This window comes from Bufo bufo, chromosome 3 (genome assembly GCF_905171765.1).
Source record: "Bufo bufo chromosome 3, aBufBuf1.1, whole genome shotgun sequence".
Lineage (NCBI taxonomy): Eukaryota > Metazoa > Chordata > Amphibia > Anura > Bufonidae > Bufo > Bufo bufo.
In genome coordinates this window covers 310,415,967-310,443,688 of record NC_053391.1, presented here as the reverse complement: position 1 = coordinate 310,443,688, position 27,722 = coordinate 310,415,967, and the positions used below count along the sequence as shown (strand labels likewise).

The following is a 27,722-nucleotide window of genomic DNA, read 5'->3' as shown; positions in this document are numbered from 1 at the left end:
CTTGTGTGCCAGTAGTTTGCCTGCTTTATTGTCCTGGGAGTAGTATGTAGCCTTGGTCTTTCTAAGGCCCTGTTCGTATTGGTATAGTAAATGTTCTCTAATTTGAGTCCTAAGGCACTTCAGTTGGGCAGAGCGTGTGAGGGAGAAGTTTATTTTATTGAGAGCCTCCAGTGGCGTGATTTTGGACACGAGATCCTACATTTTTTTTGCCTTGCTGCCCATCTTTATGAGTATTCCTCTTATGTAGGCTTTATGTGCATTCCACAGGGAGAAGGAGCTAGGAACTGAGCCTACATTATATTGAAAATATTTGTGAAGAGCAGATTTGATTTCTTTCTTATATATGTTGTGTTCTAAAAGGAAAGGGTTTAAGCACCAGGAGGAGTTCTCTTTAGCGTGGTAAGTATCTTGTAGCGTTAAAGTAATAGCTGCATGGTCTCACCAGGTGATTACTTCGATTGATGTGTCAACGGCAGCATGGATCAGGGGCCTACTCAGGAGGAAGAGATCTATCCTCTAGTACAAGTCGTGTACTGAGGAGAGGTCTCTCTCACAGTCATGCTGTAATCTCCATATGTCCTAAAGGTCTCCAGATAAGAGGAAATCCCTCAACCAGGGTGTTCTGTTTGCTGTAGAGGTGGTGTCTAGGGATGAATTCGCCACTCCATTAAAATCTCCGAACCATATGGATTGGCTCTGTCTTTCTCTCTCCACTCTTTTGAATAGTTTGTTGAGAAATGTAGTTTGGTGTTTATTTGGGGAATAGACTGCTACTAGTGTGTACATGACATTCTTCAAAGAACCTACTACTATTCTGAATCTACCATTGGGGTCCAATATAAACTTTGGATAGTTGGAAGTCTACTGTATCTTTAATTCCTAAGATAACGTCTCTGTTTTTTGATAGTGGGAATGGCATAGGACTGGGAAGGAACGGTGGTGGATCTGATTAGCGTCAATAGCCTTAAAGGTGTGATTCCTGTATGCTGAATACATCACACTGGAGATTTATGATCTCTCTCCACATAAACGCTCGTTTGTGAGGGCTATTCAGACCCTTTACGTTGAGCGATGCGATTTTAAGTACCATTGGAGACGTAGGATGAACTGCTCAGCATACCCAGAGGTCTAAGCCACAGCTTCAAAAGTACACTACACAAGACATGTACATAACCACAGGGGTTAGACACACAAGAGTTCGCTGTCAGCGTGATGTTAGCTGACGTTTGTCTGGGGGTTACCAGATAACTCACGGTTTATGACCGGATATATCAGTTCAGCTTTAAGCTACTTTGTACAGCTAGTCGTGGATGTGGCTTTTGTACTTGCACTTGGAGGAAACCACTTTCCACTCTTGGCATAGATGGGTTGGAGACGGTTTTTGGTTCTGGGCGGCATCTGGGATTGGGATGTTCCATTGCTGCAGCAGAAGTTTGCCCTCTTCCAGCGATGAGATGCACTGCAGTGCTCCGTCAGGTTAAATTAAGATCTTCGTGGGGAAACCCCATCTATAGAGCATAGCATGATCACGCAGGGCGGCGGTTATAGGAGCTAGGGTCCTTCTTTGCTGTAAAGTAGCTGCAGATAAGTCAGCGAATAGCTTGATCTCCTCATAAAGGGGAGGGCAGGGTTCCTTTATTCCTGCTGGCTTGAAGTATTGCCTCTTATTTGAAAAAAGTGGATCCTGGCTAGGACAGCTCTAGGAGTAGTGGGAGGTAGATGTTTATGGCGTGCCACCCTATGTATTCTGTCGATAAGGAGGTCACGTTCGGACAGTGAAGGGATTAATGCATCAGTCTCTGAAGGTATGACCGTAATTCTTGCGACTGGACCTCCTCAGGGATTCCCCAGATTTTGACGTTATTTCGGCGTGACTCATCTTCAAGGTCTGTAAGCTTGTTCTTTATTGCCTCTATTTGTTCTGTGAGGTCGTTATGAGCGTCAATAAGTTGGTTATGGGGGGATGCAAATTCTCCTAGTTTTGTTTCAGCGTGTTACATTCTGCCTTCTAGCTCTGAGATGGAGGCTTGTAAAGGAGATATAAGCGAGGCCATGTTATGTTACAGGGATTTGTTAAGCGCCAGTAACATCTCCTTCAACAGAGAACCAGAGTCTGGCACGTCTGAGGTAGGGAAGTCCTGGAGGGTTATACCAGTCTGATCTTTATTAGTAGTGGGCAGGGGTAGGGGACCCGTTCGCACCAGTGCGCTTTCTCTGTTGCAGGAGCTGCTGGTTATGGTAGCTGTTAGAGGGGGAGGTGTGCTGCTGAAGCACATGGTTCGTGGAGCGCGGGTTCCCTGTGAAGTTCTCATGTGGCGGGAAAGTGGGAAGTAAGTTTGTGCCGCTGTGCATGCTTGCCATTCGCGGAGGGGATCGGGGACTGGTTTCCGTACCTTCTCCAGGCTCTTCAGCAATGGGGGAGCCGTCTTCACAGTTCACTGGTGAGAAGTGTGTGCCTCTGTTGCCATGTTGCACCCGCTCTCTGTCAAAAAAGAAGCTCAGCTTTCCTTGAGCTTTTATCGAGCGCTTGCCCCTGGTCATCATAGATGTTTGGGACATGAGGGCAGAGAAGAGTACGCTGTTTTCCAGGGCATTAGGCTGTAACGTCGCTGCTGTACCGGAGGAGCTCAGCATTTAAACAGCAATCTTTCACGGCAGCAAGCCACGCCCCCCCCGACATCCCTTTTAAATCTGTTTCTCACTTTATTGTTCACATGGGAGATTATATCAGTGATAGATAGCATTATTTGTGTGTGTGTATGTAACGAAATCTGAGGTGAATAGACAGATAGATCTCATAGTCTCCTAAACTTACATTATCAATAGCTAACTGTATAGTAGTGGCTAATTGATCTATTAAGCAAATGCAAATGGTGCCTCTAGATGCCAGCCCGTCTGAAGACTAGGTGAGACACTCCACATTATCAAAGGAAGGCCCCATTTAGCACTGGCCTGCTAATTGAAAACCATTTGGGCATCCTAATGAAGACCTGGGAGGGGGATACTTAAAATGCACAGCCACCCTAGACATGTTGGCTGCTAGACCAGTGGGTGGTCTAACCCATTCAGTAGATGAATGAAATAATATCAGAAGCCATAACTCCGACCTCAGAACCCTAATAATTATGTTCAGCCTGACATGGGCCTCGGGCAGAGTCTATGCGCGCCATACTAGACGGGAGGCATTTCTCTGTATTCAGGATGTGGCCTTCTGGAATTCATAACTCAATCACATTTGGTGTCTGTATGACCGGGACGAAGTGACTCAGATTATGGGATCATACCTGTACCCGCAGTCCTTGTCATACAGCGAGGAATCGCCATGATTCATATTGCCACCTCAGTCAGTCTTCTGGGAAGGTGGGGCAGAAACCTGAATAATATCAGACGTCCCAGAAGGCCGGACCGAAAGGAGGGAGGTTCCTTCACAGCCCACCCCTCAGCTGAAGGGGGAATAATAATGGGTGTTTGGGAACAGGTAATTGTCATCCATTTTGGGGATCCACATCGTTTGGAGTGACTGCCCATATCTTCAGCTGTCCTTACAGCCGGAATATAACTGCTGCATCTCAGTAAGCCCATAGTCTGTATTTTAACCCTTTTATTTTATCCGTTTTACTGCATGGTTATTGTATTTATATTTTTATCTGACGCTTTCTTTTTGTATTGCACTGCTCTATTGTGTAAAAATGCAAAAATTGATAAGTCCCTTCCTTGTAGTCTTATAGAACTTGCTCTTTCGGAGGGAATAACGTTACCAGTAGTGTTTCAGAGGATTTTAGGTCCCATATAGATAACCTGTGTTACTATGTTAAATTTGGGTTGAGAGTATAGGCCCCTATTGCCTTATAGTATAGGTGGTGGCAGCTTTTGTGATAGAAAATATTGGGGTGTTAGAATCTAGGGGAGTAAGTTAGCATAATTCCGTCATCTTGAAAAGGTGGGTGGGAATTTCTGTGGTAACTTGATGAGCTCACTAGTATAATTCACCCCAGTGATGTGACCTATTGAGTAGGGATCGTCAGTGTATATACAAAGATAGCTGTCAGTCACTGATAATACCTCCCCTGTGAACAATTAAGTCAGAAAGTGCAGGGTTATAAATGTATAAATTGCAGGTTTTACTGAATTTTATATGTGCACTAGCACATAATAAATGTGGTGCCAATATTCAAAAAGGGGTCAAAAAGTTGGCCTGAAAGCTATAGGCCGTTAAGTTTAAAATCTGTTCAGGTAAACTGTTAAATGTTTTCTAAGATGTTACTCAGGAGTATCTGAATGAAAAGAAGTGTACAGGGAGTGCAGAATTATTAGGCAAGTTGTATTTTTGAGGATTAATTTTATTATTATTGAACAACAACCATGTTCTCAATGAACCCAAAAAAATCATTAATATCAAAGCTGAATATTTTTGGAAGTAGTTTTTAGTTTGTTTTTAGTTTTAGCTATTTTAGGGGGATATCTGTGTGTGCAGGTGACTATTACTGTGCATAATTATTAGGCAACTTAACAAAAAACAAATATATACCCATTTCAATTATTTATTTTTACCAGTGAAACCAATATAACATCTCAACATTCACAAATATACATTTCTGACATTCAAAAACAAAACAAAAACTAATCAGTGACCAATATAGCCACCTTTCTTTGCAAGGACACTCAAAAGCCTGCCATACATGGATTCTGTCAGTGTTTTGATCTGTTCACCATCAACATTAGGTGCAGCAGCAACCACAGCCTCCCAGACACTGTTCAGAGAGGTGTACTGTTTTCCCTCCTTGTAAATCTCACATTTGATGATGGACCACAGGTTCTCAATGGGGTTCAGATCAGGTGAACAAGGAGGCCATGTCATTAGATTTTCTTCTTTTATACCCTTTCTTGCCAGCCACGCTGTGGAGTACTTGGACGCGTGTGATGGAGCATTGTCCTGCATGAAAATCATGTTTTTTTTGAAGGATGCAGACTTCTTCCTGTACCACTGCTTGAAGGAGGTGTCTTCCAGAAACTGGCAGTAGGACTGGGAGTTGAGCTTGACTCCATCCTCAACCCGAAAAGGCCCCACAAGCTCATCTTTGATGATACCAGCCCAAACCAGTACTCCACCTCCACCTTGCTGTCGGACTGGAGCTCTCTGCCCTTTACCAATCCAGCCACGGGCCCATCTATCTGGCCCATCAAGACTCACTCTCATTTCATCAGTCCATAAAACCTTAGAAAAATCTGTGTGTCTTGTTCAGTGGTGGTCGTCTTTCAGCCTTTCTTACCTTGGCCATGTCTCTGAGTATTGCACACCTTGTGCTTTTGGGCACTCCAGTGATGTTGCAGCTCTGAAATATGGCCAAACTGGTGGCAAGTGGCATCTTGGCAGCTGCACGCTTGACTTTTCTCAGTTCATGGGCAGTTATTTTGCGCCTTGGTTTTTCCACACGCTTCTTGCGACCCTGTTGACTATTTTGAATGAAACGCTTGATTGTTCGATGATCACGCTTCAGAAGCTTTGCAATTTTAAGAGTGCTGCATCCCTCTGCAAGATATCTCACAATTTTTTACTTTTCTGAGCCTGTCAAGTCCTTCTTTTGACCCATTTTGCCAAAGGAAAGAAAGTTGCCTAATAATTATGCACACCTGATATAGGGTGTTGATGTCATTAGACCACACCTTCTCATTACAGAGATGCACATCACCTAATATGCTTAATTGGTAGTAGGCTTTTGAGCCTATACAGCTTGGAGTAAGACAACATGCATAAAGAGGATGATGTGGTCAAAATACTCATTTGCCTAATAATTCTGCACACAGTGTATAACTCCATAAAGGCATGGTTTAAGGGGGATCGGTCATTTCAAACTAATCTGATCAGCTTCTATGAGGTGAGTTCTTTACTGGACTGGGGCAATTCGTTGGATGTCAAATATATATTTTTCCAAAGCATTTGATACTGTGCCGCATAAAAGGTTGGTATATAAAAGGAGAACCTTTCCACTGGGGGAAAATGTGTGTAAGTAACCGTCTCAATGATAGGGTGATGTACAGTTCCTGCTGCTGAGGCCTGTGATTGGCTACAACAGTCACAGGACCAAGTGTTCCCTGGTCTTGGGGGGACCAGAAACACTCGTGAACCGAGCAGCAGTAGGCTTGCGGACATATGAGTAGGGTTGAACAAGCAAGCAGCTCCTAGTGGAGCCCAGTTGTGGGCATTAGTGAGAGCAAAACTTGATAGAATAAACTTCATATTCACACTACTCTTTAGGAGAAAGGTTCCACAAAAGATATGTTTGAACTGCTTTCCTCAGTCCCTACCTAGCCCTCTCAACGCTTGTGACAGACTCCCTTTAAAAACACATTTGAATTTAGATCACAAATTACTTTTATAGTCCAACAAATAAAAAGGTTATAGCCATTCAACCAGCACAAATGTGAAATTATTACAAAGTGTCAGGTCATTTCAGAATATATATATCCAGGCATTTAGTGGGTAAATTACCTTTGCAGATTCTGAAACAGTGTTCCAGTTTCCCCCTCTCAAAGTAAACTTTCCACTTCCAATCCGTGCCAATATCTCCTCCGGTGTGTCTTCTGGGCCATTAGCAAATGGAGTGTATCTGTAGGTATAAAAAAGATAAACGACCTATAAAAAACATCTTATAACTGTAAAGTAGTAAAAGGATTTTCATGGGAATGTAATTCACATATTACCTATCGTTCACAAATTATGGAAGTTTTGGGATTTTTGCAAACACTTTTCCATGTGAACCTAATTCAAAACCATAACCAGGCTCTATTCACATAATGTTTAGAGACTGTCTGAGGAAGGCTGAAACATATCCCACTGTATAGGCAAAATGAATAGGAATACTGACATTTTCAAGCCCAAAGGAGGCCAAAAGGAAAATAATTTGGCCTCAGTCGTTTGAATGGAGCCATACGGATTAATTTGACATATACTCCAAGCAGAGCACGATGTGAGCAGAACCTTAGAGCTGTGAGGGGAGCTGGACATTAAAAAAATGTTTGGAAATCTATATTAACAGAAGAGCAGTTCTATAAGAGCACTATGGAAGAGACTATGGAACATTCTGCCAGAGGAGGTGGTGATGGTGAACTCACTACAAAAGTTCAAGAGGGGCCTGGATGTATTTCTTGAAGGTAACAATATTACAAGTTACAGTTACTAGATTGCTGGAGAAAGGTTGCTCAATCAGGAATTATTCTGACTGCCAGATGTGGAATTGGGAAGGATATTTTTTTTTTTCTACGATGATGACATTTTTTGCTTTTACCTCATTGAGGACGGGGCTGGGGGTTGCCTTCCTGTGAATGTAACAGTTTGTTTGTAGGGTTAAAAGAATACCAATGTTGAAGTCAGCCCACACTTGTGTCAGAAGCTTAAGCTACTTTGACACCAATGTTTTTGCTGGATCTGTCATAGATCAGCAAAAACGCTTCTGTTCTGATAATACAACCGGCTGCATCCTTTATGAACGGATCCTGTTGTATTTTCTTTAAAATAGCCATGATGGATCCATCATGAACTTCATTAAAAGTCATTGGGGGACGGATCAGTTTTCTATTGTGTCAGAGAAAAACGGACCCGTCCCCATTGACTTACATTGTGTGCCAGGCCAGGACTTGTTCTGCACCACATCGCGGACAGAAAAACACTGCTTGCATTATTCTGTCCGCGATGGGGACACAACCAAACGGAACGGACTGCATTCTGGTGCACCCCGTTTCATTCAGTTCAGTTTTGTCCCCATTGACAATGAATTGGGACAAAACGGAAGAGTTTTTCCCCCGGTATTGAGATCCTATGACGGATCTTAATAGCAGAAAGGGAAAGCGCAAGTGTGAAAGTAGCCTTACTTATAAAGTAATGCAATAGTACGACCAACTTTGTCCTGACAAATGGCAGTAAACAGATTTCTTCTTTTTTGAAGATTTATTTTTTATTAAAGTTATGCCAAAGACATTGCAAAGGCACTGTACATAATAAACAATAAAAATTAACAAATAGAAGTATCCATATGATATATTCTGGCAAAGAAGGCTGGTTGGATGAAAATACTTCCAAAGAAGTGCCAAAGCATAGCACGTAAGGAGGGGAGGAAACAAATAGGACACATGGCAGGAAAGTGGTATAAATGGCCTTGTGTAAATACACAATGGCGAACAAGGGAACACATTAAAGGTAATCTATGTTAATCCACATAATGATCCAGCTAATTAAGACCAACCCCCTGCATAGACACACTTCATCATGTGGTGTTGTGGCGGGAATGTCCCATATAATCGGCCCATGTTTGCCATATTTTCATAAATTTTTCGGGTTTCCCTTTCTCCTAACTGGATAACTCCTCCATTCTGTAAATTTGTCTCACTTTATCTTTCCAATTTGCAAGAGTAGGAGGGGTGGAGCTTGCCGCGCTGCGTGATGGCCGCATAACTGCAGCGCTCCAGACTACCTAGCCTTCACAGCAGCTTTTAGAGACCACATTGTGATCGATATGGTCAAGATCGGAAGAGACAAGCAGGGGAACACTCTCCCTACCTTCAAAGTGGAGAAACAGCAATCCGACATGGATAAATTCTTACAAAAGAAGCAGGACAACACAGAAGGAAAATCGAAGATGGTGCTGAAAGGCGCACTGCCGCAGCACATGAGGGATGACTCCAATGGAGAGAGCTCAGGGGCAATGTCAGATGCGACCGGTGAGTCAATATCCACCCACGTCTCCAGGTCCTTTTTAACTAAAGCCCTTAGAAAAGCAATTGCTCCAGTAATGAGAGACTTGGCAGATATTAAAGCGGACATGAAGAGCTTAGGCCACAGAGTGTCAGTGCTTGAGGACTCACAGACTGAGGTCTCACAACAATGTGCAGCTTTGAAGTCACTTACCTCCTCTTACAGAGATCATATTAACCAAGCCCTCCTGCAGATCGAGGATCAGGAGAGCCATAGCAAGAGGAAAAAAATGCGGTTGAGAGACCTGCCAGACACTGTAGAGGCTGAGGCTGTCTCGCAAACAGTCCACTCTATATTCGCTCAGATTCTTGGGAAGGAGAGAGCCCAGCAGGTGGTAATAGAACAAGCTCACAGGGGCCTTAGGCCTAAACCTCCCCCAGATGCTCCCCCTAGAGACATATGTGGACTACTCAGTTACTTAGACACGGCAGCTATACTGAGAGCGTCCTGAGAAATCAAATAAATCCTGTATGAAGGAACCCACATACTTATATTCCAGGACCTAGCCGCCAGTACATTGGCGAAAAGAGTTCTGAACCCCTGACTGAGCTGTTGAGAGCACAACGCATCCCCATACCCTGGCTATACCCGTTTGGACTAGCCATAATGAAAGGTGGGCGACAACTTACAATACGTTCAACTGAAGTCTGGAAAAAAATGGAGATTCCTCCCATGGACATACCATCTTGGCTTTCTATGCCACATTCAGGTGATCTTCCAAACTTACCTCAGCCTGAGAACTGGTCAGTAGTATGGAAGAACAAAAAGCAGAAAAGACAACAAGCTGCTGCGGCGAGCACTCCAGCTTGAAGACATAAAAGAACAGATAATGTCTATTTTCTTTCTCTTCCCTTTCTTGTCCACATGTTCTATTCTGTTGCAGACATACCAGAGTTTTAAGATGACCACAGAAGTGGCTGTTTTACTTCATCTCATCTCCGGAGTTGGAAGTGCCCACTCTGCATAAAGACAAGCATGTTATGTGGGCTCTTTCTGAGAAGTACTAAAAAAAATTGATGTATTCGTGGAGGTGTAGGTAAGTCGCCTTATGAGGCACCCACCTCCCAGTTTATCAGAGACTCACTGTGGACCTCCTGGGGACACCTTTAGTGCCCCTGACGGCCTAACAGTGACTCTACCATTCATACTATTGCAGTTACAAATGTTCTTACATTTATCTCTTATATTTGGCTCTTGCCTGTTGAAATGTTTTACCTTTTGGTATACTGTCGTTAGATGTTCCAGATACCCAGTAAGAAAGCTTCAATACTATACCCCCCTTTTACATAGACATGGCTACACTAAATGTTGTGTCTTTTAACATTAATGGTTTAAATACGCCACAGAAGAGACAACAAATGTTCAGACTTCTCCGGGGTGAACATGTAGATATCCTGTTACTCCAGGAGACACACTTCCGCCACAAACGCATTCCTACACTCCCTACAAAACCCTATTCCCAATGGTTCCATAGTACACATTCCTCAGCTTCAAGAGGTGTTTCAATTGCGATACATGGTTCTTTGCCATTCAGAATGACATCACTGTATGCAGATCCAGAGGGTAGATACCTAGTGCTTGTAGGTACTCTGGGATACCAAGTTGTAACCATAGCTAATATCTATGCTCCTAACGTCAGACAGGTACTGTGGCTACTTAAAACACAAATTTATTACATCTCACTCAGCAGGCACATTGTTCTTGGGTGGAGATCTTAACCTGACTCTAGACCCATGTTTAGACTCGACCTCTGGCTCTCAATCCGCTCCTAGGTCATCTTTGACTAAACTTAAAATATTATGATCTGACATGGCCTTAGTAGACGCTTGGTGTACTGTCCACATAGATGATAGAGACTATACTTTTTATTCAAATACACATGGCACTTATCATCGACTTGACTACATATTTGTACCAGCTCACTCACTCTCCAATATTGTCTCGGCCAAAATAGCTCAGATATCCATTTCTGATCATGCTCATATTTCACTGAAACTCCAGCTTCAAGGACTGACCCATAAAGAATGGACATGGAAACTTAACACTACAATTTTGGACACCCCTTCTCACACGCAATCCCTGAACCAAAAACTAGAGTTTTATTTTCAAACTAATGCCGACCCTGATATCTCACAACCAATTCAGTGGGAGACCCATAAGGCGTACATTAGGGGTGAATTGATTGCATTAGGGAGCCGTCTTAAGAAACAGATGGAGAAGGATCTGAAATCATTGCCAAGTCAGATTTCACAATTAGAAACCACCCATAAAGTATCTAACTCTTCGCTCCATTTTAAGAGTTTAGTTTCCCTCAGGCGCCAGGTGAAGAATTTATTAAATATTAAGTCTGCAAATATCTCAGTTATAAATATTACGCACACTGAGATAAGGGTAACAAGGTAATGTCCTCGCTGTTAAAAAAAAAAAAAAAAAAAAAAAAAGCAGAGAACTAAAATCTTTATATCTTCCATCAAAACCGCTGAGGGCACTAGGGTCACTTCTACACCCCTAATAGCACAACAATTCCATGGTTTCTAAACTTTCTACACCGACCTCTATAACCTAAGTTCTCCAACTACAAATTGCCCAGATAATCTCACAAACAACCCAACTGAGGACCTGGGCTCTTCTTTCCTCAATAACGTTGAAAGCTTTCGACAGTGTCAGCTGGGAGTTCATGAGACGCTCGTTGCAAGCCTTTCAGTTTCCCGACTCGTTTATTGAGACTGTTTTCTCATTATACTCTTCCCCTACTGCTAGAATACAAGTAAATGGCACCCTGTCGAGCCATTTCTCTATTAGGAATGGCACGCGACAGGGATGTCCCCTGTCCCCTTCGCCAAACTAAACAGATCCAAGGCCTCAAAGTTGGCACTTTCACACACAAAACCGCTGCATACGCGGATGATTATTAATCATAACCAACCCCCTGGAGACGTTTCCCATTATATTACAGATATTTGACAGTTTTGGGAAGGTGTCTAATTTTAAAATCAATTTTGATAAATCTGAAGCTTTGAATGTGACCCTCCAGAGCTCCCAGCTGGCCCTTGTCAGAGAGCTGCCCATTCCGATGGCCTACTGATACCATTACATACCTGGGAATACGAATCCCAACAGACCTCACCACTTTATTTAGGATTAATTATCTCCCATTGCTCCAAAAAATAAGCAACTCTCTTCAAGAGTGGAAAGTACCGTATGTTTCCTGGTTTGGGAGGAAAAACATCATTTCCACATTTATTCTTCCTCAACTACTATACATAATACAAGTATTGCCTATAGATGTCCCACTTTCCTACTTTTCGAAAGTTCACACATTGTTTAGAAGATTTCTGTGGAACAACAAAAGAGCAAGACTGTCTTTGCTGCACCTCTCTCAAAAACCGGCTGGTGGAAGCATTGGCCTACCCGATTTACTGCTATATTTCCAAGCTTCCCAATAGGCTCGTTGGACACTGTTAGCCAACCCAACATTGAAAGTCACGTACCTGGAGATTGAGACACAGACCGTATCACCCGATTATAGACTCTGGCTGTGGCTTAAATACCCCCCTCTGAATCCCACAACTGTTCCTAGTAACTTAACATGAGGTATGCTGAGAGTTTGCAGGAAACACACCTCTCTGTCAATACATGGAGATTTGATCTCCCCCTTAGCACCTATAAATACATTACCTTTAGTTCTAGCACATAAACATATGTCCACTTGGTGGAATTCGTTAACTGTGTCGGGCATGGACATAGATAAGGATTAGAATATCTGATCCAGTTTTGGGGATTAGGGGGATCATCATTGACACACGTCAGGAACGTACCACAGGACGTCACAGATCACAGAACATCTTCACCACTTCCAGTCCTAAGAAAAAGCTCCCTACACCCTAAGGAATTCTTCCAGGGACACCCGAGACTCGCAGAAAAACTGACAGATCTAACTCTTGGAAAGCTGGGTCCCTTCTAAAAGCTCTTTATCCCAAAGCCAGGGGTAATGTACAATTTATTTCATTTGCAGTAATTATAAATCGCTCCAATGGGCATATAGTTGAGACCCCATTATTAGTGGGTCAATAGTGCTAAAACAGTAATTTTATGGGAAATTTTAATGAACGTGCACATCATTGGAATTCCTGTAATATTTCTATCAGAGTGGGATCTCTGATCGGATTTTATTATCCGTAGTAAGGCCAACGGGCGTATTTATAATGTGTCTCTTATTGCCATATTCTTTGATTGAGCATAAGGGACTTTCCACAGATTCATTTCTATAGTTTTTTTTTTTTTTTGCTGCATTATAATGTTTTGATAACCAGTACACTAATCTGTAATAATTTGATAAAAAAAATATAAAAAAAAGAGTAGTATTGTATTATACTTGGTGTAGTAAATTAAGTGAACCTGGCGTAAACGGTGGTGCACCATCTTGTGGTCAATTTTGATATTGTCCTTGTATTAATTTGTATGCCATTTTTACTGTATGTATTTGTAATAAATTATATTTTATATACTTAATTGCACCCTGTTTCATTAGCTGCACGAATTGACTTTAGATCATCAATAAAAGAACTGGTGTTTATATGTCCGCCAATTACATTTTTCAATTTTCATAAAAATATGAAATCATAATTTTTATGATTTCATATCTTATATAAAATAAATACTTGACAACTGATAAAGATTGCAGAAGTTGTTGATGCTAACACTGATGAAGATGCTTTGTCTCAAGTTTCCAAAAGCTCAGGACTGTCACTTTCTAGTCTACAAAGATTTGATATCCTCTCAACGCTTTGTCGTTTTGAGAGTCAGAGGTTAGAAAATTTCACGCTTCTTGATACTCCACCGGTCAAACTTCTTTCTAAGATTTATAATACTCTTCTCAAAAACCGTTCTGTCCATAAACCAGCGTTCATTGCTTTATGGGAGAAGGAACTTGGCTGCACATTTACGAAGGAAGAAAGTTCCACTATGCTTGCACGCTCTCATGGGTTCTCCAAGTGTGTGAAAATCCAGAAAAACTCCTTTAAAATCATTACACGCTGGTATAGAACACCGGAGTACTTGTATAGCATTGGGGTTTCCCCAGACAAGGAATGTTGGAGATGTTGTGCGGAAGCTGGAACCATTTTACATATCTTCTGGAAATGTGAAAAGATTAAAACGTTTTGGTCCGACATAGGTGAGACAATACATCAGATCTGCCCTAGGTCAGAAGCTCACTTAGATGAAAAATTAGTTCTCCTCTGGCTATCAAGTGGGTCCTTCCGCCCTGTTAAACGGGATCTAGTTACAACTCCTATAACAGCAGCCAAGTTGCTTATTCCTATGCATTGGAGGTCGACCTTCACACCTACTCTTGAGCAATGGGTAAACATAGTACATCCAATCTGTCGGTTTGAAGAAATAGCAAGTTGGGAAACTCACTCCAGACCATAAAGGTCTAACCTTATATTTGGATCCTGAGGTGTTTGGAAGTCTAGCGTGTTCTAAAGCCTTGTTAGCAGATGGCCTACAACATACTCTACACCTCTTTTCTCTTCTTGGCCCTTAAACCCCTATAGATTTCACTATATCCACTATTGGGTTATCACTGAAGCAATTTGTTTATTGTTCATTATTCTTTATTTTATATGTTATTTTTGTCACTTCCTATCTCATATACTTTGTGGAGTGGATTAACAGATAACCTATTTGCTGGATAGTCTTCCTTCTCTAAATATACTGCTGATTTGTGCCTTGATGTTTACATTGTAAGTTACTACCTTTATGGCCAACCAAGGCTTGCAAGCCAAATCTATGAAGACATTTTGGATCCTCTTCTTAATGTAAGCTCCTCTACAAGTGTATATTTATACTTCTTGTCTTCGACTTCGTCGAATGTACTTTTCAATAAAAACTGATTTTAAACAATTTGCAAAAGTAGAAGGCTCTGTTCACTGACCGTACAGAGGAATGAATGTTTTGGTTGCTGAAATCAGGTGCATTGAAAGAGCATGTTTTGAAGAGACATCATTTGGGGAGGTTCTCGCAAAGGCAATAATGTCAAACGCAAGTTTAAATGGAATATTACAAATATCCCTAATCTGCTGACCAAAAGAGTTTAATTAAGGAACATTCCCACCACATATAGTTGATGTACAACACCGGTAGGATTTGGTAGTAGACAGCCAAGGAGTGTAGACAAATTCTGGTGTCTTTTACCAACAGGTAAGCAATTTATAATGGTTAAACACATCTAGAAAACTCATGCCAAAAAATTCTAAGAATGATTTATATTCTTTTAGATTTGAACTGCTAATTCCTGTTCCCAGGAGACTCCTGGTTTCCAGGAGGATGTCAGTGCCAACAATTTATCATACACCATCACTAATCTCTTAACTGTCAGGAAGAAGTGTAATAAAAGCTGTTCAAATCAAGACAAGTCATTTTAAAATTCTAGACCATTAGCGAGATCATTATATTTTTTTTTTTGTAGGTCTCCCAAAAGTAAATTTTCAAAAGGGCCCCACACATGCAAAGAATCCTCAGAAGATATCTTTCCCAACGTATATAAGGTAGGAGGGAAAAACGGACTATTATGACCAAAAGATGATTACTAGAGGCTGTGTTTTGCCTGTCAGCACTGTAAGTATAAGGTCTCATGCACTTAGCCGTTGTTGGACCACAAATTGCTTTCCGCAATGCACGGGCACCGACTGTAGGGCTGCCGAATGTGGACTCAGGACCCACTGACTTGAATAGTGTCTGCAATCTACATCTAACATTCCGCACTGCAAAAAAGCAGAGCCTCGGTCACGCACCGCACTTTCGGAATTGCAGATGCATCCATGATTCGGTACACAAACGGCCGGTGCCCATATATTGCGCGCCACAATACAGGCACTGGCCAAGAATGGCAGTGTGCATGAAGGCCCTAGGGTACATTCACACAACTGTATTTATGGGTCCGCAAATTGCGGAACGGATGCACACCCATTCATTTCAATGAGGCCACAAAAGACGTGGGCAGCACATAGTATGCTGTTCGCATCCATACTTCCGCTCAGTGGCCCCGCAAAAAAGATAGAGCATTTTACTATTTTTGTCCGCAACTGCGGACAAGAATATGCATTTCCATCATAGGGCTGGCAATGTGCATTCCGTAAAATGTCGAACGCAAGTGGCTAGTATCCGTGTTTTGCGGACCGCAAAACACATACAGTTGTGCGAATGTACCCTTAGGCCTCATGCACACGACCGTACCGTGTGTTGTGGTCTGCAAATTGCACACCCGCAAGACACAGATAACAGCGGTGTGCGTTCCGCCCAATGATAGAAATGCCTAGTCTTGTCTGCAAAACAGAGTAGAATAGGACATGTTCTATTTATTTTTTATTTTTTAATTTATTTGCGGGGCTTTGGATCGGTGCAATATGTGTTGTCCACATCTTATGTGGCCCCATTGAAGTGAATGGGTCACACTTCAGTTATTTTGATCAGTTATTCTGAGCCAAAACCAGGTACAGGTCAAAATGACAGAACAGTTGCAAATCTTTACATTATACATGATCTCTGAGTAGGCTTCACTACTGGTTTTGGCTTACAATAACTGATGGAACTGACCAAACAACTGGTAACTTCGCCTTAACCCACTTACTGAATACTTTTAACCAGACTGTCATTGACAGTATGGTCACATCTACATATACACTCAGGTCTGTCTTCTAAATATCTATTCCTCAACTGTGATTTGCAAATATGACTTACCTCGGCCACATAATAGGACAGCAGTACTTTAATGATCATACAGTGATTAGTACAGATATAACATAGCCCAGGAAGTAGGCCGCAATCACATTTTATGGTTCACAATGAATTCTCTGTTCCAGTATGCCTGCACTTACCCTGCAAGCATAGTGTAGAGGAGAATGCCCAGACTCCAGATGTCACATCCTTCGTCATATCCTTGTCTCTTTAACACCTAAAAAATGTTACAATACATGACACACTAATAAAAGTCCCTTTGCATTCTTATTATACACCATTAGCCCATTCTTCAAGGGCATTATTACCTCAGGGGCCACAAAATTCGCTGTGTAACATGGGGTCATTAGTAATCCATTTTCTGCACGCAGTTGCTTTGCAAATCCAAAATCACAAATCCTTATGGACTCTGGGTTTCCAGATTCATCAACATACAGGATATTGCTTGGTTTCAGGTCTCTATGAACAACCTAGAATGCAAAAGGAAATGGTAAAATGGTCAACGCGCCTTTTTATTAGATATTCTGAGAATGTGATATTCTTACCCCTTGTGAATGTAGATATTCCACTGTCTTGCAGATAGTCAGAAGAACAGCACACGCCTCTCTTTCTGAAAAATACTTCTCACGTAAAATTCTGTCAAGCAGTTCTCCACCTCTCATAATCTCGGTCACCAGGTGGACACTGTTTCCTTCTTCATATACCTGTTTTGATTTGCACAGAAAAATCTATATAAATTACTTGCTTGCAAGAAGACGACCACTGTCTGCCATTTTGTGTGCTGCAGTTATTTAATTGTAATGTGCATACACAGCGTTCACACTTACATCCTTTAGTGTAATAATGTTGGGATGTTGACCGTATCTGCGTAAAATCTCTATTTCTTCTGACGGGTCCCTCTTGGTTTTATCTATTATCTGTGTAAGTAGAGGAGACCATGCAAGTTTCAAAGACACCGATATTAAGTGGAATTTGTTATTATTGCATTGCACTTATTTTGGGCTAAAAAACAATAGTGTTATAAAAAAAAATAATAATAATTCAGCCATTTGTTCTCTGCAGCCATCATGTTTACACCAACTCCACACACTGTCCTGTCCCCCTCTCGCTGAAATCCGTCAGAGAGCTGCCCTGATGGCTAGATCTGTAATCCTTATCCGTGGCCTCTTGAGAGATCATAAATTCATTTAACCCCTTAATAACCACCTACAGTATTTTGATAGTGGGTGGTGCAGGTCCTCTGTTTACATTGACATCTTTTGGTGGGTTAACATCTCCTAGAGTGCTCCTTTAAAGAACCAGCTGTTGCCAACACCTCTTCTCCTAGAAGCACCAATCTAGCTGTTAAGTCTTTGATTGCCATGGCCCATGAACAGAGCCTGACTAAAATGGGACTACCCACTACAATTATTAAAAGAATTTAAAATAAGAAATCTATATATATTAGATATCTACATGACCAAAACAACCTAAAGAATTCATCTGAATTAATTTCCTCTGGTTGATTACTATAAAGTATGAATAGTATAAAATATAAACCTAACAGTCAAAAACGGCTTTTCTTTCTAGATCTGCACAGCAAAAATAAAATTATAAAAGTTATGCCTCATTCACACGTCAGTGATTTCCATCAGTGATTTTGAGCCAAGACAAAAAAACAGAACAGGTGCAGCTCTTTCCCTTATACCTATGTCTGTGGAGGATCCAATCCTGGTTTTGGATCACAATCACTGATAGAAATCACTAACCAAACACTGAGGTGTGAATGAGGCTTCACGCTGTAGCTTATATGTACCCCCCAAGCATTGCCAAGTCAATGGAAGAATAAAAAAGCTCTGGCTGCTGAAATGCAGAGAGGCAAAAATGAAACCAGCCATTCATTACGGCCCTTTTGCCATTAAAGTGGTTGTGACAAGTTTAAAAGTTATACCCTATCCATAGGATATTATATAACAAACTATCTGGTGGGGGTCCAACTGGTGGGACCCCCATAAATCTAAAGATCGGGATTCTGTTGCTCAGTTTGAATGGAGAGGCAGGTAAAACATGCCTGCTGTTGCTCCTTTCATTCTCTATAGGACTGATGAAGACTGACAGTCCACTAGAGAATGAATGAGGCTTTAGTGCTCATTCAGGCAGGGGAACTGGACCCAGTTATTAGGATCCGTGGAGGTCCTATCGTCTGGACCCCACCAATCAGTTATCCCCTATCTTATGGATGGGGTGTTACAATTAAAAGTACGTGCTTAGTAGGACACATGCTGCACACATGACAGCCCATCCAGGGGACACATGCTGTATCGCCACAGCCTGACATCTAGACCCTCAAACAGCTGCTAACACCCTCAGACATGATAATGATGGGAGCTACGTGAGACTGTGCAGGCTACGACATCCTCCTTTTTCTTCTGGTGCTAAAAAGGAGAAGGAGCCAGTGCCCGAAGAAAAAGGAGGAAGGAGTAGTCGGCACAAAGATCAAATCTGATCACACGGCGTGCAGGTAAACAATGAAGAGAACTCTCTAAACCAGGCATCCTCAAACTGCGGCCCTCCAGCTGTTGCAAAACTACAACTCCCAGCATGCCCAAACAGCCTACAGGTATCAGCCTACAGCAGGGCATTGTGGGAGTTGTAGTTTTACAACAGCTGGAGGGCCGCAGTTTGAGGATGCCTGCTCTAAACAGCCGATCAGCAGTGGTGCAGGGAGTCAGACCTGGGCTTAGATTATTGGGGCAGGCTGCTGGCTGTTATTACTAGAGAACCTCTTAAACATTAAAAATTGTATTAAAAAGTAACACCCCCCCATCCCCCCCAAAAAAGATATTTCCCCAAAATTTTTAATGGTATTGTATAGAGGAATGCACGTAGGCCGTAAATCATTAAACATCTGCCTATTTTGGCATTTCCTTACCTTCACAGCATACTCCATATTTGTTCCCTTGTGAACACAACGCTTGCACACAGAGTAGGAACCAACGCCAATAGTCTCCCGTACAGTGTACACATCACTGAATACAGCGTTTTTAGTGTATATCTATAAGACATCAAGAGAACATGGAGGGAAATTGCATTGAAATGCGTGATAATATGCCAAAGAGGAGATATTTAATTAACTGTTATAGCCACGTTTTACCGTCACCTTAGGTACAGAAAGTCCAGGAGATGTGGAAGCTTTTCCATCCACATTGGGTAATGAAGTAGCCACAAAACTAAAACCACGGAAAAGCTGATGAGCTCCTGCGCTTGGAGGAATTCCAGGAGAGTCTGTGTAACAAAGTAGGAAGCTGATCACAGGTGGCAAGGTCTCCTGATACTACATGTAGCTACTTTTCAAATATCTCTATAGAGAGGTTTTATATAAGCAGCTTCACCTCGTTAGGGAATATGTTACAAAAGCAGATGAAAATGAGGAACAAACCTTTACTACATGTGCAACAAGCCAAACAGTGACGGGTTGTTCTATTTCTTCACATGTTACAGTGCAGTTAGCATGATAATTGACGGGTACAATAATAGTAAAGGACGGACAAACATCTTGAAGGTTGGGACCTAACGATACCATCTCATTGTAATCCACAGCATACAAAAGAAGCCTAAGATGATACCTAATGTTCCAATTCAAGTGACTGCATATTCTGACATAGCTGAAAGTAGCAGATATTAATCACGTAACGTTTTGATCCTTATGGATCTTTGTCAATCTGCTGGACAGTGTGGGCCAATGAGCAAATCACCTTGCTATGTATCATAGTGGCACAATTTGCTCCTCACACAGCGTTTTATGGCAGATTCTTGACAAAGATCAGTATGAACTGAAATGTTGCATTATTAACATCTGTTAGCTTTATGTTGGCATAAACAATCGCATGAACTGGAACATCATGAATCCTCTTGCGCCTCTTGTGTGCTGTGGATTACAATTAGACTGATTATTTACAGGGGCAGCAGTGGCGTATGTGCACACTGTAAAAAAAAGACTAATACATGCTATTGCGTTAGACTCCAGTCATGATCAGTAGCATTGTTTCATAGATCTATAAATCATTAAATAATTTCCATTAGTAATACGACTGTCTCAAGCACCAATGTTAGATTGCAAACCTAGATGAATACAAAGGTGCAATAATATACTATAGGATAGGTTTCAAACCTTTACTGCACTTGAAACTGTCCGGAATTGGGTATTCAGTGTTATATATATTATACATTTTATTTATATATCTGGTGCTCAGCTGTTTGATTATTTAGTAAAGTATTCCCCAACCAGTGACCGCAAGCTGTATATGATTGGACCCAATTACACTGACATCCTACTGTACCAGGAACGGCCACATACAGGCAGCCCAAGAGCCATATACAGCTTGCGGTCACTGGTTGGGGAATACTTTACTAAATAATCAAACAGCTGAGCACCAGATATATAAATAAAATGTATAATGTATAATATATATATATATATATATATATATATATATATTAATTATATATATATATATATATTTTTTTTTTTTTGTTGTTTTTCATTGAGTCTGTGTGTCTGTTTGTAGAATATATAATATAATATATATATATATATTATATTATATTATATATTCTACAAACAGACACACAGACTCAATGAAAAACAAAAAATAATCTAAGGCAGATAAGTAAATTATTATAGGTGTGGTCTGCTAAACACTGGGTCTTGCCACAATTGCTTCTCCAGCTGCCATATAAAAAGGCTCTCAGAGACTATTTTTGGGCGGAGTACCTCTTGGTAAGAAATCTTTGACTGCTAAACATGCCTCTATGATGCAATCAAAGACATTTTACCCAGTTGACAGACTTTGATAGGGGGCGCATCATTGGATTGAGAGAAGCAGGATGGTTGTTTTGATGAATTGCCCCCCCACCTAGGCAGTTCTGACCTAGCTGTTAGGTGGTGTTGGGAGCAGGGGTTACATAAGGGCACTTACACACGCCCAACAGGCTCCAGTAAAGACCACCAGTAGAGAGGATAGTTTGATCTGCAACCAGCACGAGCAGCAACCACAGTTTTGTTGCCCACCATACATACACAGATGGCACCTTCATTACACATGCCTGTCTCTGCCCACACGATTTCCAGGAGCTTAGCGGAAACAAACTTTGTGTCAAGGCACGCATTACGTGTCCTGCCAATGACAGCCAGCAACCATCGCCTTTGTTTGCAGTAGTGTTGTGAATGAGAAACCTGGACTTCCATGGACTCAAATATCATCTCTAGCGACAGATACAGGTTTTGGATGGGCTTCCACGACAGTTAGGTTCGACTATGGAGGCCTGGTGGTGAGCACTTCAATTCTACCTTTGGATCAAATGTAGTAGTGATGCGAGGAACTTTAAACAGTGTAGTGATATGTTCAGGACCATGCTACCCCACACACACAGCAAAAGGCTTCCCAGAAATGTCTCTCCGACTTCAACACTGCCTTGGCCTGCCCGTTTGCCAGATTTATTGCCAATCAAGCATTTATGGGACCAGCTGAGGTTCCAGTTTCAGCAACTTACAAGTGTGCAAGATCTTTGGGCAGTGTGCTGCAGGATACCATATGGAACCTGTATGCCTCCATGCCCAACCGTAGCTCATCTTGTATCCTGGCTAGTGGCGGTCCAGCAGGGTACTAGAGCCTTTCAATTTTACAGTTTCCCCACAATCCTTTTGCTCCAATACTGTAATCGCTTACATATATCATCATTATATTCATCCATATAAAGTTTCATTCAACTCCAACAACTCCTTCTTGGTGTGTTATTTTTAGCCAATGAGAGTGTGTGTGTGTGTGTGTGTGTGTGTGCTAAATTTGTGTACACAAAAGTGTAGAATAAAAAAAGTTTCTGAATTTGAGCTTGAAATCAGAAATCAGAATATCCAGTAACCACTGTAGTATTTTATGCATACAAGTGTTCAAGCAAGTGAAAAAAAAATAATCACCTTTTGGAGTGCGTGAAGTAAACTCTTTGTCAAAGTAGTAGGTGTCATCTGGCTGCGCAACTGCTGGTTTGAAGGGAGGGCTGATCTCTCTGCGGTACAGCTTCTATGAGTAGAAAGAAGGAGCTCAGTTTAGAAAGGTGTAAATTAAACAGCACAATGTCGTTAGTCGGTTGCTGTTCACACTACTGCAGGGGTTTTTGTTCTTAGTATGGTCATGAGAAATCTAAGATCTCTTATGAAATGAGATCTTAAACCTGTAAAATATAAATATATATATTACACACACATATATATATATATATATATATATTTATTTATTTATATTATAACTCTGGGCAGCACCGCAATCCAAACAGTAAAGGAGTGCCAGCGGCTGTAGATGCAATACCACCATCCAATAAGAAAAGAAACTCCACGGCACTTCCAAATAAAGTGTGCGTATTTATTCCACCAGTTGCGACGTTTCGGTCCTCTCAATGGAACCTTTTTTCAATGCTTGAAAAAGGTTCCATTGAGAGGACCGAAACGTCGCAACTGGTGGAATAAATACGCACACTTTATTTGGAAGTGCCGTGGAGTTTCTTTTCATATATTATATATATCTATATCTCTTTCTGCTGCTACTAAACATTTCTGTAAGATACATTTTCAGGTCCATGAAAATAAGAAAATGCAGATTTTCTGTTAAAGAGGTTCTCCGGTCCCTACTTGAAAATTGCCCATCTTCATTACCTGTGGGGGAAAGGTTATCACACCAATACTTACCCTCCACAGTGCAGCCCTTCCTATGATACTCTTCCTGAAGCGTTTTGAAGTCTTCAGGTCCAGCGCCATCCTCTTCTTTTCCTGCCTGAGGCAGGAGACGGAACGTCATCACTGACGTCATCGCCTCCTGCCGGCCTTCCTCGGTCCCGTCGCTTGCACACTACTGCGCATGCGCTGGGACCGCCGGCCGTCTACTGAGTGTACAGGAGGCTTCTATGTGAAGCCTGTACTGACTCATGTACAGCGCGATGTAAGCGCTGTACATGAGTGACAGCATAGCTATCAGCCACAGAGGCTGATCACAATGCTGTGGAGGTCATTGGGGGAGCTGTGGGTGGCACATGGGTGTCCTTGTGGGCGCCGTGGACGTCAACGTTATGGGGGCACCGTGGACGTCACCGTTATGGGGGCGCTGAGTATAAGTGATAGGGCTCATGCACAGAACCATTTCGGTCGGCAAGTTGCGGATCCACTAAATCAGGTTACTGTCCGTGTGAGATTCACTTTTTTTTTTTTTGCAGTCCCAGAATAGGACATGTTCTATCTTTCGCAGAACTGACATACGGATGTGGAAAGCACATGGACGTCATCAGTGTGTTTTTTACATCCGAATGTCAGTACCAGTAAAGACAGAACATGTCCTATTCTGGTATTCCATGGATTTGAGGTCCTCCTTTTGAACTCAAAGGGACTGCAAAAAATGTGGATCCCAAATGGATACGGTTGTTTGCATAAAGGTTTAGATACATAGCTCAGCAGATTTTATGATACAAAATGGAATTCAATACACAGCTCAGCAGGCTGTATCATAGAATATGGGATTAGATACACACTTCAGCAGCCAGTATCGCACAAAACAGGCTCTGTATCAGGCACACATACATGTTAGGATTAGATACAGATGTGTTTGGACATGCTTGCCGATTCCAGCTGTTTATCACACTCTGGAGATGGTGAGGGAAGAGCCAGTGGACGGTCAGTGAGGAGTTTAGATACACAGCTCAGCAGCCTGTATCACACAGGATAGGATTAGATACAGATGTGTTTGGTTGTGCTTGCTGCTTCCAGCTGTTTATTACACTCTGGAGATGGTAAGGGTAGAGCCAGTGGACGGTCAGTAATGGGATTTAGACATTGAGTGAGAAGTAGATTCCTGTCTGTGTGCAGAAAGATGGACACAGGAGTTATAGGAGTAGCTGCTGCAGACAGAGCAGTGTGGGGGGGGGGGGGGGGGGGGGTGTCCAGCCTGTGACTCGTCACTGTTTAGTGCAGCCAGGCTTGTGTATCAATAAAGTTATGTATTCAACAAAACAAGAAGGGGAGAAAGTAAACAGATCTGCCAGGATAATCTGATGTCTTCCAGGGAGAAAGGCAAAAACAGGTATTGGGGGCATATGTATGCATGGTGAGGGGTGTTAGGAGCACATAAAAAGAATTTTGATTTTGGGACCGGACAACCTCTTTAAATGTGACCAAAGACTATCTGCAGGACCTCACAACCTGTAGAAGATGTAGTGTGGGGAGGAAAGCAACTGCCATCCAGAAACGGAGCTGGAATGTCTAGTATAGACAGAGGCTATGCTTTTTCAAGTAGTGAAAAGTTTCTATTGCTTGGTGCTAACTTCATTGTAGAATTTAATACTCACATTCCAATCAATGGTGGAAAAAAATGGGTGGCGCTTAAGCTCTTCTGCGCCATCAACGCCAGAGCCTATAAAAAGAGCAGCATAACAAGCATTGCAGTTCAAAATTTGTAGAGCCTAAACGTGTAGCTAAGTAAATATTGGAAAATTAAACATAAAAACGCTCTCATGCAAAGTTTACCTAATCTATTGATTGGATTTCTCTTAAAGAGAGATCGTAACAAACCCTGAGCTTCACTGCTGAGAAACTGGGGCATCCCCAATTTGGCTCTAGAAAACAAAGGTAAGAGAATGAACACAGAGTAAAATGGAAAAATACTGAGCCATATTTTGTATGCAAGCTTTCTATATACTCAAGTGATTATTATTATTATTATTTTTTAACTCTTATTCGTACAGAAATTACTGTAATGGGTGAAAACCAAATCTGCAGCAAAATTGTGTGCAGTTTACCCAAATGTTTCCACTTATTATTGGACACCTATTCAGCATTCACAGTATTTTAGGACAGCTACTAAACTGACTTAAAAGATCGCAGTCAGATTTAGTTTCATCTGACCATATACAGGTGCATCTCAATTAATGAGAATATCGTCGAAAAGTTAATTTATTTCAGTAATTAAAAGAGTGAAACTCATATCATATAGCAGGCATCCTCAAACTGCGGCCCTCCAGATGTTGCAAAACTACAACTCCCAGCATGCCCGAACAGCCTACAGGTATCAGCCAACAGCAGGGCATTGTGCGAGTTGTAGTTTTACAACAGCTGGAGGGCCGCAGTTTGAGGATGCCTGTCAGAGCATCGTTACACACAAAGTGATCCATTTGAAGCCTTTAATTCTTTTAATGTTCATGTTTATGGTTTACAACTAATGAAAACCCAAAAGGTATTATCTCAGAAAATTTGATTATTATACAAGACTAATTAAAAAAATATGGCATGGAGGTGATCAGCCTGTTGCACTGCTAAGGTGTTCTGAAAGCCCAGGTTACTTTGATAGCGACCTTCAGCCTATCTGCATTGTTCGGTCTGGTGTCTCTCATCTTACTCTCGACAATACCTCAAAGTTTCTCTACGGGGTTTAGGTCAGGCAAGTTTGCTGGTTATTCAAGCACAGTGATATTGTGGTTATTAATCTAGGTATTGGTACTTTTGGCAGTGTGAAGGGTGCCAAGTCCTGTTCGAAAATGAAATCAGCATCTCCATTAAGTTTGTCAGTAGAGGGAAGCATGAAGTGCTCAAAAATTTCCTGGTAGATGGCTGTGCTGACTTTGGACTTGATATAACACAGAGGACACCAGCAGATGACATGGCTCCCTAAACCATCACTGACTGTGGAAACTTCCTTGTGAATGTTCCCCAAATTCTTGAATGGCCTTTTCTTAACCACTTAAGATCCGCCTATAGGATATAAAACGTCCTATGGGTGGATGTTTATCTCTGAATGGACGTTCTGGAACGTCCATTCATAGATGGCCGCTGAACGCCAATCGTGCAGCTGCCGAGCGGGGGCCCACTGTCAGTGACAGCTGGGCACCCCAGAGAGAAGGCAGGAACAGTTCAACGAGCGCTGTGTATACAGATCAGGAAGTGCTATGCTTCATGTGACCGCTGAGGCCGGGAGAGAGCAGGAGCTGTCGGGTCTTCCATAGACCTCGATCAGCCCTGTACTGAGGCTGTACAGCGTTGTATTCTGCTGTACAGCCTCTCTGGGGACTGTATTTCACCTGTAACTGGGGTTCGAGAAATCAATAGTGGGGAAAAAAAAAAAAGTGACGTTAAAATGTACCCCAGAGGTCTTATATGACCTTATGGTGGACACAAAGTGTGAAATAAAAAAAAATAAAAAATCGTTTTATAAAAATAAAAATAAAAAAAAGTTTCACATATAATTTTTTTCCCCTCAAGTAATAAAAAAAAAAAAAATGTTAAAAATAGAAAACAATAAATAAAATAGTATTGTCGCGTCCGTAACGACCGGATGATCCACCCTGTCTGATAAACACCATAAAAAAATAAAATAAAAACTGTAAAAAAAAGCCATTTTTGTCACCTTACATCACAAAAAGTGCAACTCCCAAGTGATCAAAAAGGCGCATGTCCCAGAAAATGGTACCAATAAAACAGTCACCTCATCCCGCAAAAAATGAACCCCTACATATGAAAATCGCTCCAAAAAAATTAAAAATAATAGCTCTTTTAGAACATGGAGACATTACATCATTTTTTTTTGTTTCAAAAATGCTATTATTGTGTTAAAGTGAAATAAAAAAAAAAAAAAAAAAGAAGTATATATATTAGGTATCGCCACATCAGTAACAACCAGCTCTATAAAAATATCAATATAAATACCGGTATATGACCTAACCCCTCAGGCGAACAGAGTTATGAAAAAAAAAAAAACAATGCAAAAAAAGCCATTTTGTGTAACCAATCACAAAGTGCAACACCTAGCGATCAAAAAGGCGTATGCCCCCCAAAATAGTACCAATCAAACCGTCAACTCATCCTGAAAAAATTAGACCCTAACTAAGACAATTGGTCAAAAAAAATTAAAAAAGCTATCTGCTCTATTAAAATGTCACATGACCTAACCCCTCAGGTGAACGCTGTAAAAATAAATAAAAACTGTGCTAAAACAACCAATTTTTTGGTCACCTTGCCGCATAAAGTGTAATAAATGATCAAATCATCATATGTACCCAAAAATGGTACCAATGAAAACGTCAACTGTTCCTGCAAAAAACGAGCCCCTGCACAAGACGATCGGCAGAAAAAAAGAAAAAGAAAAAAAAGGGCGTTCAGAAAATGGAGCCACAAAAATGCTTTATTATGTAAAACTAAAACAAAGTGGACATATTTGATATC

At 41.5% G+C, this 27,722-nt stretch overlaps 1 protein-coding gene across 4 annotated transcripts in view; it reads right to left on the bottom strand.

Moving 5' to 3' along the window:
- The window catches only part of RPS6KA1 (ribosomal protein S6 kinase A1), a 241,712-nt gene that overhangs the window by 11,864 nt on the left and 202,126 nt on the right, over positions 1-27,722 (bottom strand). For all 4 annotated transcript variants that reach the window (XM_040424248.1, XM_040424250.1, XM_040424251.1 and 1 more), the window contains 10 exons: positions 25,035-25,123; positions 24,857-24,921; positions 22,446-22,548; positions 19,629-19,753; positions 19,401-19,523; positions 17,317-17,406; positions 17,035-17,193; positions 16,798-16,959; positions 16,630-16,706; positions 6,491-6,608 (listed from right to left, as the gene is read on the bottom strand). In XM_040424248.1, coding sequence (XP_040280182.1) covers positions 6,491-6,608; positions 16,630-16,706; positions 16,798-16,959; positions 17,035-17,193; positions 17,317-17,406; positions 19,401-19,523; positions 19,629-19,753; positions 22,446-22,548; positions 24,857-24,921; positions 25,035-25,123 — 1,111 coding nt within the window. The remainder of the gene's footprint in view (positions 1-6,490; positions 6,609-16,629; positions 16,707-16,797; positions 16,960-17,034; positions 17,194-17,316; positions 17,407-19,400; positions 19,524-19,628; positions 19,754-22,445; positions 22,549-24,856; positions 24,922-25,034; positions 25,124-27,722) is intronic.